The 17,199-nt window shown below is 41.9% G+C and overlaps 1 protein-coding gene across 1 annotated transcript; it reads right to left on the bottom strand.

The window, feature by feature from the left end:
* Positions 1 to 1,088: 1,088 nt before the first annotated feature.
* LOC148019885 (GEM-like protein 1) lies at positions 1,089 to 12,093 on the bottom strand. The gene is made up of 4 exons (XM_087700080.1): positions 11,504 to 12,093; positions 10,597 to 10,698; positions 10,222 to 10,496; positions 1,089 to 1,547 (listed from the first exon to the last, which is right to left on the bottom strand). Exons 1-4 carry the CDS (start codon positions 11,841 to 11,843, stop codon positions 1,374 to 1,376), a joined length of 891 nt encoding a protein of 296 aa, XP_087556206.1. The 5' UTR covers positions 11,844 to 12,093; the 3' UTR covers positions 1,089 to 1,373.
* Positions 12,094 to 17,199: the final 5,106 nt, after the last annotated feature.

Raw genomic sequence — 17,199 nt, 5'->3', positions numbered from 1 at the left:
CCGATTGATTTTAATGTCGTCTAACTCCCATCTCATGGCATTATTACTTGAAGCCTATGATCTAGCTATAGAAATCTTTGAAGAATATGCTTTCTAGTGTGCAATCAATTATTATGGCTTATGGACTACTTGTGCATATGGAAAATGTTTATTTTGAAGAACCAAGAAAGCAAACATTCGAAGGGTCAATGTCAACACTCCTCAATGCCTAGATGCAAATGCCTTCATGAAGTACAACTTAGATACTACACACATTCAACAAACCAAGCAACTCAACCAAATTATATACACAACCTACTATAAAACTCAAATTGTGCAATCCTTACAATAGGACTTATAAAGAAAACTACTAAAGAGAACCCTGCTCCCAAATTGGAAAGAGAGTACCAAGCAATCACATCGCTAGGCAAGGCATAAAGGGATGCTTGTGCTTCCATGTTATTATATAAGCACTAGGGAAGGGATCCCTAAACTTCCACACTTCACATAAGTGCTAGCATGACTAGCAAATACATCAAATTATGTTCAAAATAAACCACATTATGAAGGATAAGCTTGCACCAACTTCACTAGTTCATCGTAAATTGTTTGCGCAATGTAGTTTATTTTTTTTAAGTACCAAAATGTTGCAAGTGCATGCTAACCTATTCTTATCATATAGTTAAACAAGGTCTCACTAGAGCATTATGGTAATCAAACTAAGGCTCTTGCCTCTACACCTTGCATATGAATGGATTTACTTGAACTACATAAGGTCGAGTAGATTCGAAATACTTATGCCTAGCAACTTCACAAGATTTCTCTACTAGTCAATTACCATATTACATGCATTCGCAAGTTGCAACATAAAATGATTCTCTACAAGCCTCATTAGTACATTGGGTGCACTTAAACCTAGTGATTTATGACAACTCTAAAAGTGACTCTCAAGATTCACCAAAGGTAACACGCACAGAGCAAGCCATTAGATCATCTTACAATGGTACAAATTATCAGTCCAAATTACAAGTTTCTCATGTTGAAACACGCTTACAAATGGTACAAATTATTAGTCCAAAGTGCATGCGAAATGCAACTCTTTACAAATGTAAAAAGTAAACAAAGTAATATCTTCAAAACTAACAGTTCAGTAACAGCAGCCACAACTGCAACTCAAGTAACAACCAAGGTGTAGCTTGTGCATACAAGAGCAACGTGTGTGTGTGTGTGTGTGTGTGTGTGTGTGTGTGTGTGGTAGCATTATATTAATATGCACAATACTTGTCTTACAGTTGCATTTCATACCTTATTCGATTTTTTTATAGCTCACACTCCATCCCAAAACCATACATCGTGTATGGCATTACAATGAACATAGAATCAAACCATTCTTTCTAAACCCTTGATAGAGCTTCCTGTAGATTTCGAAGTGCCTTATCATAATTTACAAATCCCATGAACCAGAATTCATGGTTATCAACCGTTACTATTTCAATGTACTTCTCGACAGGATTGTTTGGATTGAAGGATGGATTCACAGCCTGCAATTTCTCCAAAGGCACCACAACCTATACAAAAATATCAAACCTATGATCTCTCTCTCTCTCTCTCTCTCTCTCTCTCTCTCTCTCTCTCTCTCTCTCTATATATATATATATATATATATATATATATAAAGAAAAGGGCGAGCATTAAAAGGTCACAGAATTAAAAATATAATCAGATACACAAGACATCATCCTGCCAACAAGTAAAATGCCCAGTACACAACTAAGAAAACAGCCTCAAAAGCCACAAGGCTACAAACAGGAAATGGAACTTGCTAAGAAAAGAAAGCCTGAAGCTGAATTATATATAAAAGCATTGTTAGCTATCCCAATATGCCTATGTCCTCTCCAAAGTCCAACCACTGCGTGAAATCAAACAAACAGCGATGTCCTGCATATTGGCAGTTAATGGCCTTCCTGCCAAAACCCACAAACAGCTAACTGTACAGAGATATGTCAGAAGTCCGATTGCACAAGATGAACACATCTGCCATGGCCAAAAGAATTCCAAGTTCTCACTAAAGAAAGCAACAATAATGCAACTGAGAATAACTACAATGAGATGGAAGCTGCACATAGCCCAAGGCAAAGCTGCTACATGGATAACAGTCATAGATCAAGGGGTTCATCAATCTTGTTCTTGTTAGCAGTCATGTTTGTCATGCCTTGTCATCTCCTGCCTGTGAGCCTCAGTCTGAGTCAGATGAGGACTTTAGGAGCTCTGACTTGTCTATCACTTGTTTTGACGGAAGAGGTAGCTCATTCTAGAGCACTCAGTTTATTGCATTTCAGTGCATTTTCTCCTCCAGTCAGGATTTTATGTGCATTTCCCGGGGCAGTTTCTGCATTCTTCAGCTTGCCTCACCTGCCGGACATTGTCCACCTTTTCCGGGATTTTTCTGAGCATTCCTGGCATTTTTACCAGCATTAAATGCTGGTCGGATCAGCATTAAATGCTGGTCGGACATATTTAAGGCCTCAAATTTCAGGTCGGCCAGTTTTTGGGTTTTTTGGCTATTTATAGCCATTTCCCACTTGGCAGTCAGTTGTATTATCATCTTCCCTCCTCCTTTGGCAGGTGCACACTCCGACTCCGTCATCTTCCTCCGTCTTCGGTGCTGCCGTCATCATCAGCCTGATCTGGTGCCCTCACTGACGCTTTGGGCTGCGTGCAGGGACTGATCAGTCCATTTCAGTGTATTCAGCATTCATTTCAGTCAGTGCAGATTTTCTTCCTTCATTCCCTGCTTTCTCTCTCTCCTCCTCTGTGTTCGTGTTCTTCCGTTGCGCACTCTCACATGGTATCATCGCCTGACTGAGAGCACGGAGGACCTAACCTTGTGGAGAGATACCTCACCCCTCTTCTGCTGCTGTCGCCTCATCTCCAATTGCCAGGCGGCCCCTCCAGGTGGCCATTCTTCTTGCGTTTGCTGCAGACGACTCCTCCAGAGGCTGCCACGTCATCAAACGACCCCTCCTGCTTGCGTTTACCATCAGGCGACCCCTTCTTTCAGTTGGGCGACACATCATCCGACTGCGTTTTGCAGATCTGGTGGTCGTTTCCACTCCTGGCGGCTCATCTCCTGCTGGCGACCCACTCCCAGGCTGCGTTTTGGTGCTGGCGGCTTCTGTTCTCGTGATCTTCATCAGCTACCTTTGCGTTTTGCAGCTCCAGGTGTTTGTAGGCTATCACAGCCTGTGTTTTGGTGGTTGGTGACCAGACTGCTCGTCCTACTTCGGCTTCGGCACAGTTTTCTTTGGTGTTTTGCAGATTGGAAGATGTCTTCTCATCAGTTTACGGGCTTTGATGACTCAGATGACGAGCTTTTGTCTCGACACTCATCTGAACGGAGGCGTGATTTTTATCACAAGGACCGTCGTCCGGAGTCTATTCCTCTTTCCCGTCCCCCTTCTATTCATGTATCTCGGCGATCCCCTTCTAGTGGGCCGAAGATGCAGCCTTTGGTACCCCCTGTACAGGTACCCGTACTTCCTCAACTGCCCAAAGAGGACCGGTTGGATGGCTCCAACTTTTCTCTATGGTCCTGCAAGGTGGAGTGTATCTTGGACTCCTTCGATCTTTGGGAGCTTGTTTCTGTTCCTATTCCCCGGCCTCAGGTGGATCCCGCAGATGGGACATCTATGGATCGTGCAGCCTTATGGGATCGGCTTAATTCTAGAGCCAAATCTTTCCTCTTTCTGAGTTTGCAGGATTCTGACCTTGTTCATGTTCACAGGTTGAAGACTGCAGCAGACGTGTGGAGAAAGCTCGTGTCTCTCTATCAACAGAAGACGTTTGCCCACCGGATATCTCTCGAAAAGAAGTTGCGGATGCTTGCTATTGATGATAGTCCTTCCATGAAGGACCACATCAACAGATTACAGGATATGAGGGATGAGCTTGCATCCCTCGATCGGACGATATCTTCTGAAGACATGGCTATGATTCTTTTGACTCAGCTGCCATCGCCTCGGTTTGATGTCTTCTACACCAGCCTACTTACATCGAGGACCCGTGAGACGCTTCTATGGGAGGAGCTATCCCCGCTTGTCTTGGAGCATGACGAGCGACTCAGAGAGGTCAGTGCTAGTGGATCTGACTCCACTAGAGCCTTTGTTGTAGGTTCGGGAGGACAGAAGAAGAAGAAGAAGTCAAAGGCTAAGAAGAAGGACAGTTCTTCAGGCTCTGACTCAGATTCAGAGAGACTGAAGTGCCCACACTGTGGGAAAGGGACACATCCAGAGGAGAAATGTTGGAAGAAGTACCCTCACCTTCGTCCGGGAGCGAAGGATGGATCTACATCGGAGCCTTCTTCTACCTCTACACCAGCTGTTACCCATGAGTCAGTGTTCCTTCATATCCATGCTTTGGAGGAAGATCCTTCTTCCGTGGCTGCAGTGTCTTCTGCGCAGCCTTGGTTAGTGGACAGTGGTGCTTTGAGTCATATGACTCCCCGAGGTGATTTGTTACAAGATCTACGTCCATCAGAGGGTTCAGTCACTGTTGGTGACATTCTTTGTTTACCGACCGACCTTCGAGCTCCTTTTCACAGGCCCTACATGTTCCGGATTTGGGCCTTCCCCTCCTCTCAGTTTATGGCCTTACGAGGCTTGGCACACGAGTGATCTTCACCGAGCATGCCGTTGTTATTGAGGATTCTTTTACAGGAGCTATCTTATCTACAGGTTGGCAGGAGAGCGGGCTTTACAGGCTCCATTCCCCTTCTTTGATGCAGGGTCCTCCGAGGCAGTCTATTGCTACACCCGTTCCCGCTTGTGCACCTTCTATTCCACAGGTTCCTTCCCATCCCCCACCCTCTCCTCCGGTGGTTCCCTCGTACCCCCCATCCCTTTCAGAGGGGGACGATCTCGGTGATGCGGCTGTGGATTCCCTAGCCCCTAGTGTTTTAGAGGGGGATTCCCAGGATCGTGAGGAGCTCCTTCAGCAGCAGTCTACATCGACGGACTTCATTGACCTTGGCATTCCTCTTGCCACCCCAAGATCCGTTTCTCCCTTGGCCTTCAACCACATCCAGGATCTGAGAGGGGGTGTTAGCAGTCATGTTTGTCATGCCTTGTCATCTCCTACCTGTGAGCCTCAGTCTGAGTCAAATGAGGACTTTAGGAGCTCTGACTTGTCTATCACTTGTTTTGACGGAGGAGGTAGCTCATTCTAGAGCACTCAGTTTATTACATTTCAGTGCATTTTCTCCTCCAATCAGGATTTTATGTGCATTTCCCGGGGCAGTTTCTGCATTCTTCAACTTGCCTCACCTGCCGGACATTGTCCACCTTTTCCGGGATTTTTCTGAGCATTCCTGGCATTTTTACCAGCATTAAATGCTGGTCGGATCAGCTTTAAATGCTGGTCGGACATATTTATGGCCTCAAATTTCAGGTCGGCCAGTTTTTGGGTTTTTTGGCTATTTATAGCCATTTCCCACTTGGCAGTCAGTTGTATTATCATCTTCCCTCCTTCTTTGGCAGGTGCACACTCCGACTCCGTCATCTTCCTCCGTCTTCGGTGCTGCCGTCATCATCAGCCTGATCTGGTGCCCTCACTGACGCTTTGGGCTGCATGCAGGGACTGATCAGTCCATTTCAGTGTATTCAGCATTCATTTCAGTCAGTGCAGATTTTCTTCCTTCATTCCCTGCTTTCTCTCTCTCCTCCTCTGTGTTCGTGTTCTTCCGTTGCGCACTCTCACAGTTCTCTCTCATATCATCTCCTCTCTCTTCCTTCGAATATGAGCCAAATTTGGGCCTGATTTGGAGTTCCTCTGGGATTGATTTCTTTCTTCCATTGCTGCAATGAAGTCCACCTTCAGATAACAGGTTTGTGAACCATGGAGCTCCTAAGCACGTCCATTCAGACCTCTAATTGAAATACCATGCTTACCAGAATATGCCTGGTTTATCATACAAAAAGTTTACATGTGATTTCTATGGTCATGCAATAGCTATTCTCATGTGTCCATGTAAAGACTAAGGCTAACCAAGCACTCAAAGAACATGACAAGTACACACGCAAGGTACGAGATGCAATGAGTCATGTAAGGACCTCTACACAAGTAAGGTACAAGATGCAACAAGTCATGGTCAAGTGGTAGATTCTAGGACTTGGCAGTCACCTGGATTACCCATCTTCCCTGCCCATGAATGACATCTTTCAAACCGATTCACTTACTTCACAAGCTTGTGAGACTCTCAACTTCGGAGGAGTTCCATCCATTAGTGCCTGAGCAGCAAGCTCAGCATTCAAAAACCTGTATTGGGTTTCAGGAATGATGCCTTGAGTGCAGGTTCCAATGGGGAGGATCAAAGCAAGAGATAAGAGTAGTAGAAAGAAAAGGAGGGCAAAGGGAAGAAAGGGAAGGATCTTTCAAGAGGTGCCCTTATTGCAGAAATGGTAGCATAAAGAGGATCAATGTTTATACCCATTTGTGTCCTTCAAAGGACACTAACATATCCTACACGGCTACAAAGGCCTGAACCACGACACTAGCTACAGAGTACGTTAGGCTGCACTTGCAAAGAGTATTGAAAAAAAACAGTGTGTTAGGCTGCACTTGCAAAGCCAACTGAAGCAACGAATCTGCATCTAACATGAGGGAAAACACGAGGGAAGAAGAGCCTTCAAGACAGTATCCATGCATATTCTAGATTAGGTTAAGTCAAATGGACATCCTTCATGCATTGGGATTCATTCACAACCTGTGTTTCAAATTGAGGCATGTCATGAGAAGCACATTGTGAAAGAGAGTGGTGGTGTTTAAGAAAGAGAGCACAAGGGAATGGATGAGATAGATGGGAGCGAGACAGAACATTTATTTTTACCAATGTGTGAGCATGATATGAGCGTTCACAAGAAGATGGGGGGAATCTAAGACTGCTATTGAAGCAAATGCAAGTTTGGGTGGCTTTTTCTTTGTAAAGGACTCCTTAGGCAATTTTAATGGTTTCAATTGAAAGGCCAAAAAATTATTGTCAAAACAATTCATGGCCACTAGGAGAATGACCGCCTGCACATCAAGCTAAAGAAACAGTCCCCTCTCCTCATGGACTTTCTCAGGTTGTTAGTCCATCCCCATGGTTCACCATGTGTTTTGACCAAACAAATATACATTCGACTACCACCACACATCTACCCCAGCCAAGTCATGTCTATCCAGACCAACCACACTGACACCACAGCCAAAGAGGGGTCGAGTCACAGCCACACTGACAGCTCAATTAGACAAACCATCGACAACTGCCTTGCCATCACGACCAAAGAGGCCGCCACCATTCTCCTTCTCATCCCAACACTATTATTCACACCAAGTCCCCCTTCCCCCCCAAAAAAAAATCATATATTCTATCTCCTCCGCATCTTTGTCTCACTAACAACCAAACACTAATCTCACTCTCTTCAGCAATTAAAGATAACTTTGATTCTGATAAACATTAATATTAATGTTAAAATTAGTATTAACATTAAACAATAATACTAACCACAAGATTAAATGGTAACATCAAGATTGACAATTCACAAAGGATATGCAATTAATTCTAATCCATGCATCAATACCCTCCCAACTACCGACAATGGTCTATCATGGTTTTCTTTGAAAGTTTAAATTATGTAGTTCATACGTTTATGAATCGCCTAAGTATGAAACATGTTTGCTAACAAGTTTGCTAACCTTATAAAATGGGTTTCTTGGCGACTATGGACTGCCCTAGCCCTAAAGTGTGACCATTGGACATATGCTACTAGCACCCATCCACCTATCCAAGAATATAACAATCTTGATCTTGATTCTCCTAAGCGTTTACAAAACTATATGGATGCACTCTATCCTTTCTTGTGAGAACTATAGTTTTGCATTGAGCCTTGGAAAGACCAAGGCTACAGTATCTACCAACACACAAAGCGTAGTTTGACTCATTTCAAGCATCACTTTACCTTAAAGGAAATGATGGCTAAAGTTGGTAGTCCAAAAGGACAAGATGATACATTTTGGAGATATAAAGCAGCCAATCAAACCAAATTTCAAAAAGGGTGGTGTGTAGAAATTGTTAGAGGATTCTCTTTTGCGCTCTTCTTATGTGATGTGAGAGGTGGCAAGAGAAGCTACTGCCTATGGCCTTCAGTCAGAGCACTTTGTTGAAGGAAAAATCTCATTTATGGTCCTATGCACTCCATGTAAAGAAAAAGGGGAAAGCTTCAACATCCAAACTTTTAGCCATAGGCGATGAGATCAGGAAAGGGACTAGATGGGATGATCGAGTTGGCTATCTATGCCTATATGGCTAAAGACCCAAGAACAACATTGAATCTACCAAGAGAACAGGCCGTAAAATGTGTAGTCCAAAAGGCTCACATTAAAAAAATGTAGAAAAAAAGCAAGGTCAAACACCTTTTGTATTTCAAAAATTAAAAGGCCTTTAGACCTTAGCCAAAATGTATGCAAATTCAATTTTATATATCAAGAAAAGAAAAGGAAGAGGCTTGTCGGGTGATTTGGAAAGGTGGGAGATTGAGGTGGTTACACCCTCTCTCTTCCTTTATCTTCTCCTCTCACACTTCATTTCTTCCATTTTGGTACAACTCTTCCTCTTTTTCCTTTTGTGTGCTTCTTGCTTTATCTCTTTCATGGAAGAGAGAGAGTGTGAGGATGAAGATGATGGTCATATTTCTTGTGTGCTAGATTCTTGTGTGTGTTAGCATGGTTTATTGTTGAGAGGAAGGGTGCATGTGGGCTCAACATCCTCAACTAGTTTCACCATATAAGCATAATGGTGATCTGCATAACCTTCAAAACCAAATATTTTAATAGGGTATCTGACCCTGCTAGATCTGCGTACCACCGGATCACTCAATGGAGCCTTTATGTTACTATGAGCTCTCTGTACACCTGGAGAATGATCAGCGCGAAAGTGCAGAGCTGAAACAGGAACTGAAGGCTAGGGATGAGAGGGAGAAACATTGGAGGCAGCTACTCAAGAATGAGACGCAAGAGTTAGTAAATGAGCCTTCGGAGATTTCTTTAGTTCCAGCACTTACCAATGCCACATCAATATATCCCCTGCCATCTAGGGGCAAGAGTCTATCCCTAACATAGCCAAGAGGGCAAAGAAGTACCAGCCCCTTGGTTCTAGTTCCATCTACATCTGAAGATAGCAGCCAAATCAAGCTTCTCCGAAGTGCTAGCCTCACCCACATTAAAACCCACCTTGCCTTCCCCTTGGGATCGGTAAGTTATGGATATGGTCCAACAGCTACACCAAGAAAACAAAAACTTAAAAGGCAAGCTCATAAAAACAGAGAAGGTTAAAAAACTGGAAGAACAAATTAGCCAGCAACAAAAGCCTGAATACGAGATCATCCATCAAGTACATCAATCTAAACTGTAGAAAGAAATTCTAATAAAAGATGTCATGGAACAGATTGAAGAAAGACGGCAAGAAGAATTGATTGCTAAAGAAATCCGAGCAGGGGACCTAGATCAGGACTAGATTAATGTCAAGATCCCTAAAGGATGAAGGGATAGAGAGAGACATTTTTGTTCCCGAGCCATTTCCTTCATTTACATCAAATGATTAAAGATCCTTCAATCATGATCAAAGGAAAGCATCTAATATACATTACACAATAATATACGAAAAGATCAAGGTAATGAAGCAAACTAAATCCTACAAGGAACTGAAGTATAGATGGCAGATGAAGTTACACATACCCAATTTCAAAACAGGGAACAAGAACTAGCTGAAGTACAGGAAGCACGAAAGCAAAGGAAACTGACAGTCCACAAATGAAATAGAGCCATCATTACAAAGTTCTACAGACCCAAAGTACAAGGGAAGTGATTATGCAAGAATATCCAGCTGGATCATTTGATATATCGTATTCTCATTCAATAATTATACCCCCCCTTCCCTCCCTCCCTCCCTCCCTCTCTCTCTCTCTCTCTCTCTCTCTCTCTCTCTCTCTCTCTGTGTCTGTCGCGCAATTGAATGTGAGAAAAAATTGAACCACTTAGCAATTAGTTAACTAGCATACACCTGCAACTCTCTACCAATCATACTACAAGGTCAAGACATATTTTTGGCTTCTCAAACAAAGTCCTTTCTGATCAATCAAATAAGCAACTTCAGAATTGCACTAGACAACTACAATAATCCAAAACAAGTTGCCAAAGCTTGATGCATACCTTATAGTAGCTCCATGCTGTCTGGCCAGGGCTGGGTTGGTACGATAAGGGCCGATCGCTACAAAAAGCAATTTTTCTGGTAGATATATAGAGTGTGCCAGCAACTGGACCAGAAGATGTTGAAAGATAACAAGCATACGACTTCAAAAGCTTTTCATCTGGAAGGGTCTCAAAGGCTTGTCTGAAGATGTTCTCAAATCCACCTTCCGTCAACAATTTCGTCCCTTGGCTCAACCTTCCCCACGCTGTGTCTGCCATGTTAGGACCAGTTTTTACTGCCCAAAAGCAGACACGAACAGTGAGTAATGTTTTGTACTGGCGGATACATTAATGATGGGTTATGTGACAAACTTTCTGGAGGTGGAAATTTATTACAGTGTAGCCAGACATTGCCAGCAGCCTCTTCAGCCTTCTTAGCCACTTCCTCAAATTTTTGCCTCCATCTGCTCAGGTAATCAGATATTATATCCATTGGACCTGCACATTGCCCGTAAACATTGAGATTGGTATCCACTCTGAATAAGCATGGGACAATTAGTAGTGCTAAAATCAGAAGCAAGGAGAAAATTTTGCAATATCATAGCAATAGAAAAAGATAAAGCACCATGTAAGCAATCTCGTTGTTATGATGCAATCCAACCATGTCATCACATAGCACTGACAAACTGAAGCTTAAAGCAACAAACAGCAGGCCAATCTAAATCGTAAAAAAGACAAGCTTTTTTATCCCTTGTGCATATAGCACCATTATTTGACCGATTCTGCATTCACAATAAAAAATTTCTCTGAAAAAACCTCTCAGAGTCATTACTATCAGCCCCTAAAATTGGGAAGTGCCTCGTAAGTACCAAAATTAACATTTGCTTTAAGCCTTCTCATATCCAAAGTGTTACAGGCCTGGGTTCCAGCACCAGCGTATGTAAACTTGTGATCGTCAGACATCTCTATATAAAAACTCAAATCCAAGCCTCTTTGTGGCATGCTTTATCAATATGAGGCATGATATGACTGATGGATGAACCGCATCCACAAGGAACACATGAGCACCGTGTTCACTGCGTCTAACCAAAAATCAACAGCCATCAACTTACGACCCAAGGGTGGATAGCCATGCTGCAATGAATGATGGAGTGCTATAGACCACCGGCCTTTCTCCCCAGTACGAAATCTCAAAACATGTCAAGAAGATTGACCAGAACACATCTCTACCCAAAGGTCTATAAGCCTGTGTAAGTAACTGATTAGACTGACTGACTTGGAACATGCGAGAGAAGAAGCTTACTCTTCCCGGTAAAAGACGGAGCCGGAGTAGTTGTGATGTACGGATTCGCAGTTGCAGTGGGGGGTGGCTGGGCATAGCCAGTGGTGGAGCTAGAGCCAGTGCTCTGGTTGAAGGCCTTGTTGTGCTCGATCTGCTGATCCAATAAGTTGCCAGGGATGGGCTCCCAGGTAGCGGCCTCTTGGTTCTGCGGGTGCGCTTGGGGCTTGCAAGGGGATCCCATGGTGTAGGTGCCCCATCGGCCAGGGTCGTACGATGAAGCAGACGTGCTATCGACACGGGGGTAAACAATGGAGTCGTCACCACTGCGGGTGCTGTCCTGCTGCTGCTGGGAGGAACTCATGGTACAAGGCGGCCCTCACGGAGTTTTTGGATTGAGGGGATTGGGGTTGCCTCGTCAAGAAATCAGACAGTGCCTAGAAACTCCTGTCTTCTTCTTCTTCTTCTTCTCTCTCTCGCTGTCTCTCTCAGACTCTTCCCCTTCCTGGCGATATGCTCTGTTAGTGGGCAATAAAGGTCGAAACACACAGATCTGTCGTTTTCTTTTCCCTCTTCTTTCTGGAGCATCTGAGGGGGCTGGACAGGTGGCGCCGCTATGCGTTTTCACTCACGGCGTCATGTCAGCGTGGATAGTTTTCACAAACCAAGTTGGGCCTTTGATGGGGTATCAACCTCACGGTTTCGAGAAGCATATCTTTAGTGGAACATATCGTCACGAGTTAACCACGGTCAAGGCAAAGTTAACTCAAGGAAGAGATGAGCATCACACATGAGGGGAACGTGGACTGCTCTTCTTAAATTAGATCTTGAAGATTACAAAAGGGTTGATTTGACCTCGGCACATAGTTTCGAGCCTTCTCTTCTCCTCGACTACGGATGTTGGTGCTACACTTCTCAATCTGTCATCTACTATTGACCTTCTACCTTGTGTATCTGAGACTTAGTTCTTGTACTAGAGTGGATGGAGTAGACCGAAGAAGGTAAGAAGGACGTCTACCAAAAAGAGCACTCTGCCAGTCTTATTCTTCACCTTGATTCCTTTACGTTTCCATCCTGTGTTGTCTTCTATAGAGTGTATCACTGATCAGCAAGGACTGTTATGGAGGAGTATGCACCAGTAAACTCTTGAACTTGGTTCAAGGCCTAATCACAAACGAAAAATGGACAGGGTCACACTTGCTATCATTTAATTTGGGTTGAATCTTTACCTTGACCTTGTATCCTCATTGTTCTCCTATGATGTCTCTCCCTTGAACTCGGGGCATTCGGCCTTCCTCCTCCATTTCTCCCACACCCTTCTCTCGTTGTACTCCTTCCTCCTTTCACTCCAAGATCATGGGGTCTTCTTGATCCAACCTCACTCTCTCCTTTTCTTGACACATGTGACAACATTTAGTTCATTTTCTACCACGTGGTCCGGTACCCATAATATCCCTCCCTTGGGAGGGAAAGAGTATGTGTATTCTAACGAGCTTGGAGCTAGTGCCAAGCTCAATGTTGTTGTTCCTGATTGATGTATGTTTGTAGGGTGTCTTTGTTGAGGATAACAGTTGTTTGGTTGGCTTTCTTCCTATTGACTCACGTATTGTTTTTCATCTGTGCTTGTTTGGCCTTATTTATAATGGTTTTATGCGATTTGAGTGTGCTTTTGATATGCTTTGTTAACTATCTATTTTGACCTTGTATGTGTTTGCAAATATCCTTTATGGGATTGTAAATGGTCCTAGCCATCTATGCATTAATGATTCTATGAGTCCTTTCTTCCTAATTGTGAAATATATATTGACTTTTTGGTTTTTCTTAGGTTGGGTTCAGATGGAGGTTGGCATCACTGCAACCATGACCAAACTTTCACCTCCTTTGTGTGAACAATAAAACCGGAGGCACAATGTGCTACAAGAAGGTAAAGAGAGGTTTTTTCTTAGTGCCAAGGTTCTTTCGAGGGGGAGGGGTCGGTAGAAAGAGGGTAAATCCGACGGAAAGAGAAGGGAAGTCTCAACCTTTTGGGAGATGCTACATCAAAAGCACGCCCCATTGATATATCTCTATTGCTGCTTGTTTGAACCTAGCCTTATATTGGATATTTTTGCATCCTGAATCATAAATGCCTTTTCTATTTTTGTTGTGCTACTTTAAGGTTTCTTATTGCTGCAAGCCTGATCATTGGCAAACGATGTTTCATATGTTGTAACCATTGGAATTGAGAGATGGATTTTAAGGTGCACTTTGTGGGATTTTTTGCATATCTATGAGGCATTTTGGTGAAAAAAATGATTTAAAGCTTCAAAGTGGTCGTTCATGCAATTTTCAATGAAAAATGAATATTTAAAGCTTCACAGTGGTCGTTTGTGCAAAGCATTAGAGGCACAGAATGCAAATCATTTTAAAGCTAGAGGTGAAGAGGAGCACAAAGTTTAGTTTACAAACAAGGAAGATGTGTCCAAGCATCATTTGGACATTAATATGCCCATTTGAGACAAAATTTTATGTTGAAAGACCTTAATATATAGAGGAATGTGGTGTGGGTAGCCAAAGAGGCTAGAAAAGGACCAAGATTTGAAGAGGTGGGCCAAGTTTGAGGATGCATGGGCCAAAGAGGAAGGACACATTAATGTATGCAACTTTTTAGGGGAAGAAATCGTGGAGAGAGAGAGAGAGAGAGGTAAGAAAAGTAGGCACCATATTTCCCAGTTTCTATTGATCAGTGTGTGTAGGATATGCATTACTGGTCATGAAAAATATGATAAATGAATCCCCCTCTCCATCCTCTATGCATTCATGTAAATTTTATGGCTTGATATGAATGATTAAGAATGTTGAATTTTCAGTATTTCTATCTTCTCTACATTTTAGTATTTCTCTCTCCTCCCTTCCTATGGACATAATGGCAATTCCTATGAGAGAAAGGGGGTGGGTGCAAGAGAGGGAGAGATGGTTGGATCATGGTAAAGATTGATCGTGCAGCATCATTGGAGCATGTGAGAAGGCTTTCAAGTGTGTTAGTGGCTTTGGATAGCACCAATGGCCTTAGCCCTCACACAAGGTGGCATATGGGTCATAATGCTATAAGTGATCGAACCGTAAGTGCTTTAATTTTTATAGTCAAAAAAATCCAAATAAAAATCTATTTTAGTGTAGATAAATGAAGTCTTGAACTTAATTTTTAGCACTTTACATTTGATGTTCACTATTTTTTATTAATTTTATGAAAAGTAATAAAAAATTTAAAAATAAAAGAAAAATAACCAAAATTTAGAAATTTATCAATAATCAGTAGCATGCTAAGAGTGATCAAAGACATTTAAAAAAAACATCTCACATTCATTTTTTAAATATTAAAAAACTAAGGTTTTATATGCAAAATAAGCATTTGAGTAGCACGAGGGTAGCCCCAGTGTCGTTTATCGTAATCCAAATGAACCAGTGTCATAAAACTGAAATATCTTACTAAAATGTTTTGAAATATAATGCATTTCATTAATAGGACAATCATGTGTTATTTGTTTACTCGAGGATAGTATGAGTTGGGATACTTAGTGCTTGCAAGTTTGTGTAGCAACACCACATATCGTTAGAGTATATTTATGAGAAAATATTAAAAGATTATTTACTACACTTTCACTTTGTCTTTCATATTAATAATGCTTGTGCACCTTTCATTCACTTTATGCATGCAAGCATTATTCAGCACACACCAATGCATAGCAATTGTATTCATTTGACCAAGTGTGTGAAAAAACTCTAGTTGTCTAGATACAAGGTTCATAAAGGGTTAAGCAGCGAGAGAGAGTGGAGATAGTGAATTGATCTATGCAAAAAGATGAGGACTAGCAAGTCAAATCCCCAATTGGGTAGTATGCTTGTGATTAGAGGCTACAATATTTAACCAAGGAGAAGCCTATATTATGTATATGTAGTATGCTAGACACCTTATGTTGGGCATTCCTGCTTGGTTAATCCCATTCCTTGTGTTTAGGATCTACATATGATTTTAGCATTTGTTTGACTATTTGACTCATGTGCTCTATCAAGCCATTTGTTTGTGAATGGTAAGGTGAGTTGAATTTTTATCGACTTTTTTGCTAAAACTTCCAACACTTTGCTCTTGAATTGATGTCATTAATTTGACAATATTGTCTTTGGGCATGAGTGTCTACTTATGATTTCTAACACGAACTTTGCATATAGCTACGTCTGCTTTACTGTCAGGTATAGCCTTTGCTTTGCTCTATCGTGTTAGATATTCTATAACTATTATGATGTATTTAGTGCCTGATTTTGATTCCTAAATCCCAACCAATCAATTCAAATGGTTACTTTACCTCTATAGTTATGAGCTCTTCTACTTTATTGTTGTTGGGTCTTTTAGAAGCTTGGCATTGTGGACATTCCTATAGGATTTTATTTATGCTCTTTCTCATGTTAGGCTAGTAGTATCTTTCTCTTAATTTCTATAGTATTTTATTAATTCCCAAATGATGAAATACTCGATGAGCATGATAGTAGTTTATATACATTTATGTCAGTGCTTGAGGGATGTATATTCCGGGTTCTTTTCCCATTTGAATAAAGTATAGTTGATTGTCTGGTATCATGAAATTATGATGTTTTGAACCTTGCATTGTGTGATGCATATGATCCATTATGTTTGCTATCTTCTGGTCTTCTTGCTGTAATCTTCACATCTCATGCATTGGGTAGTATGCAATCAGTGAGTCATGATAGAGATCACAACAAAAATATTGAGAGTTTGTTAAGGAGAGGGGCTTATGATATACTGAAGGTAAGCTTAAGTGGGAGCTTTACCATGCTGTGTGTTCATGTTGAAATGTCTTAATAACAATGGATTCTCGAACATGAACTTATGGACTACAAGAGGACAGGGATGCTGAAGCTGCGGTCTTTCATGCCCAAAACATCGAGCAGATCCTCGAGAGCAGGACAGAGAAACGTCTTATTGGCGGGTGATGATCCAATTTATATGCTTGTTTGCCGATGTTTCATGTCTTAAAAGTAGTTTTGATCACTTTACTGACGGTCTGGTACCATGTCTATGCAGACGTGGCAATAACTATTTCTTGGTTGCTACATTTATATCCAACCCTGAGGTTGATTCTGCAATAAATAATCCGATTCCTGATCTTGATGGAAACACCAACATTAGCACAATTTGATGGGTACTAGAAAGCCCAATGGTGCAGGCCCATCAAGATTCAACTACAAATGGTGCAACAATTAGCATCTTTGGTGTAATTCTTCACATGTAAAATGTGATATATGTAGAAAGTTGGGGCATATGGCAAACACATGTTAGAGTAGAATAAGTTCACTCCAACAATGTAATAAACAATCTGGGCCAATAAATCATCATGCATGGAAACACTCAGGGAAGGCCCTAAGTAGATTCTACAAAGGGGTAAAGCCACCCTCAAGGAGATGTCCAATGGGAAAAAACTTGGTTGAGACACTCCTGATTAGTGAAAACTATGCTTTTAATGATATTAGAGTAGTTATAGGGGTCAAAAGGTAAAAGAAGATCATAAGGTTGACACTAATATGAGCAAAGCTAATCTTAATTCTTGTAGTATCGAAAAGAAGGTTGTGGATGCTAAGACCCAAGTAGGACCCAAGTAGGTCCTCTTAAACATAATGGTAACCTTACGGAGCTTGTGGCTAAGACTAACCATGAATCAAAAGTG

Source organism: Lygodium microphyllum, chromosome 19, assembly GCF_053477565.2.
Source record: "Lygodium microphyllum isolate KBCC chromosome 19, Lygodium_microphyllum_v1.1.10, whole genome shotgun sequence".
Classification (NCBI taxonomy): domain Eukaryota; kingdom Viridiplantae; phylum Streptophyta; class Polypodiopsida; order Schizaeales; family Lygodiaceae; genus Lygodium; species Lygodium microphyllum.
This window is presented reverse-complemented; position numbering and strand designations above follow the sequence as displayed.

What these genes read in the sequence shown, in the direction of transcription:
- LOC148019885 (XM_087700080.1), bottom strand. Translation starts at nt 11,843, where the DNA reads ATGAGTTCCTCCCAGCAGCAGCAGGACAGCACCCGCAGTGGTGACGAC. An exon ending in TGGCAATGTCTGGCTACACT is followed by an intron (nt 10,497 to 10,596) that starts GTAATAAATTTC and finishes GCTTTTGGGCAG; the next exon opens with TAAAAACTGGTCCTAACATG. An exon ending in CAGCATGGAGCTACTATAAG is followed by an intron (nt 1,548 to 10,221) that starts GTATGCATCAAG and finishes ATTTTTGTATAG; the next exon opens with GTTGTGGTGCCTTTGGAGAA.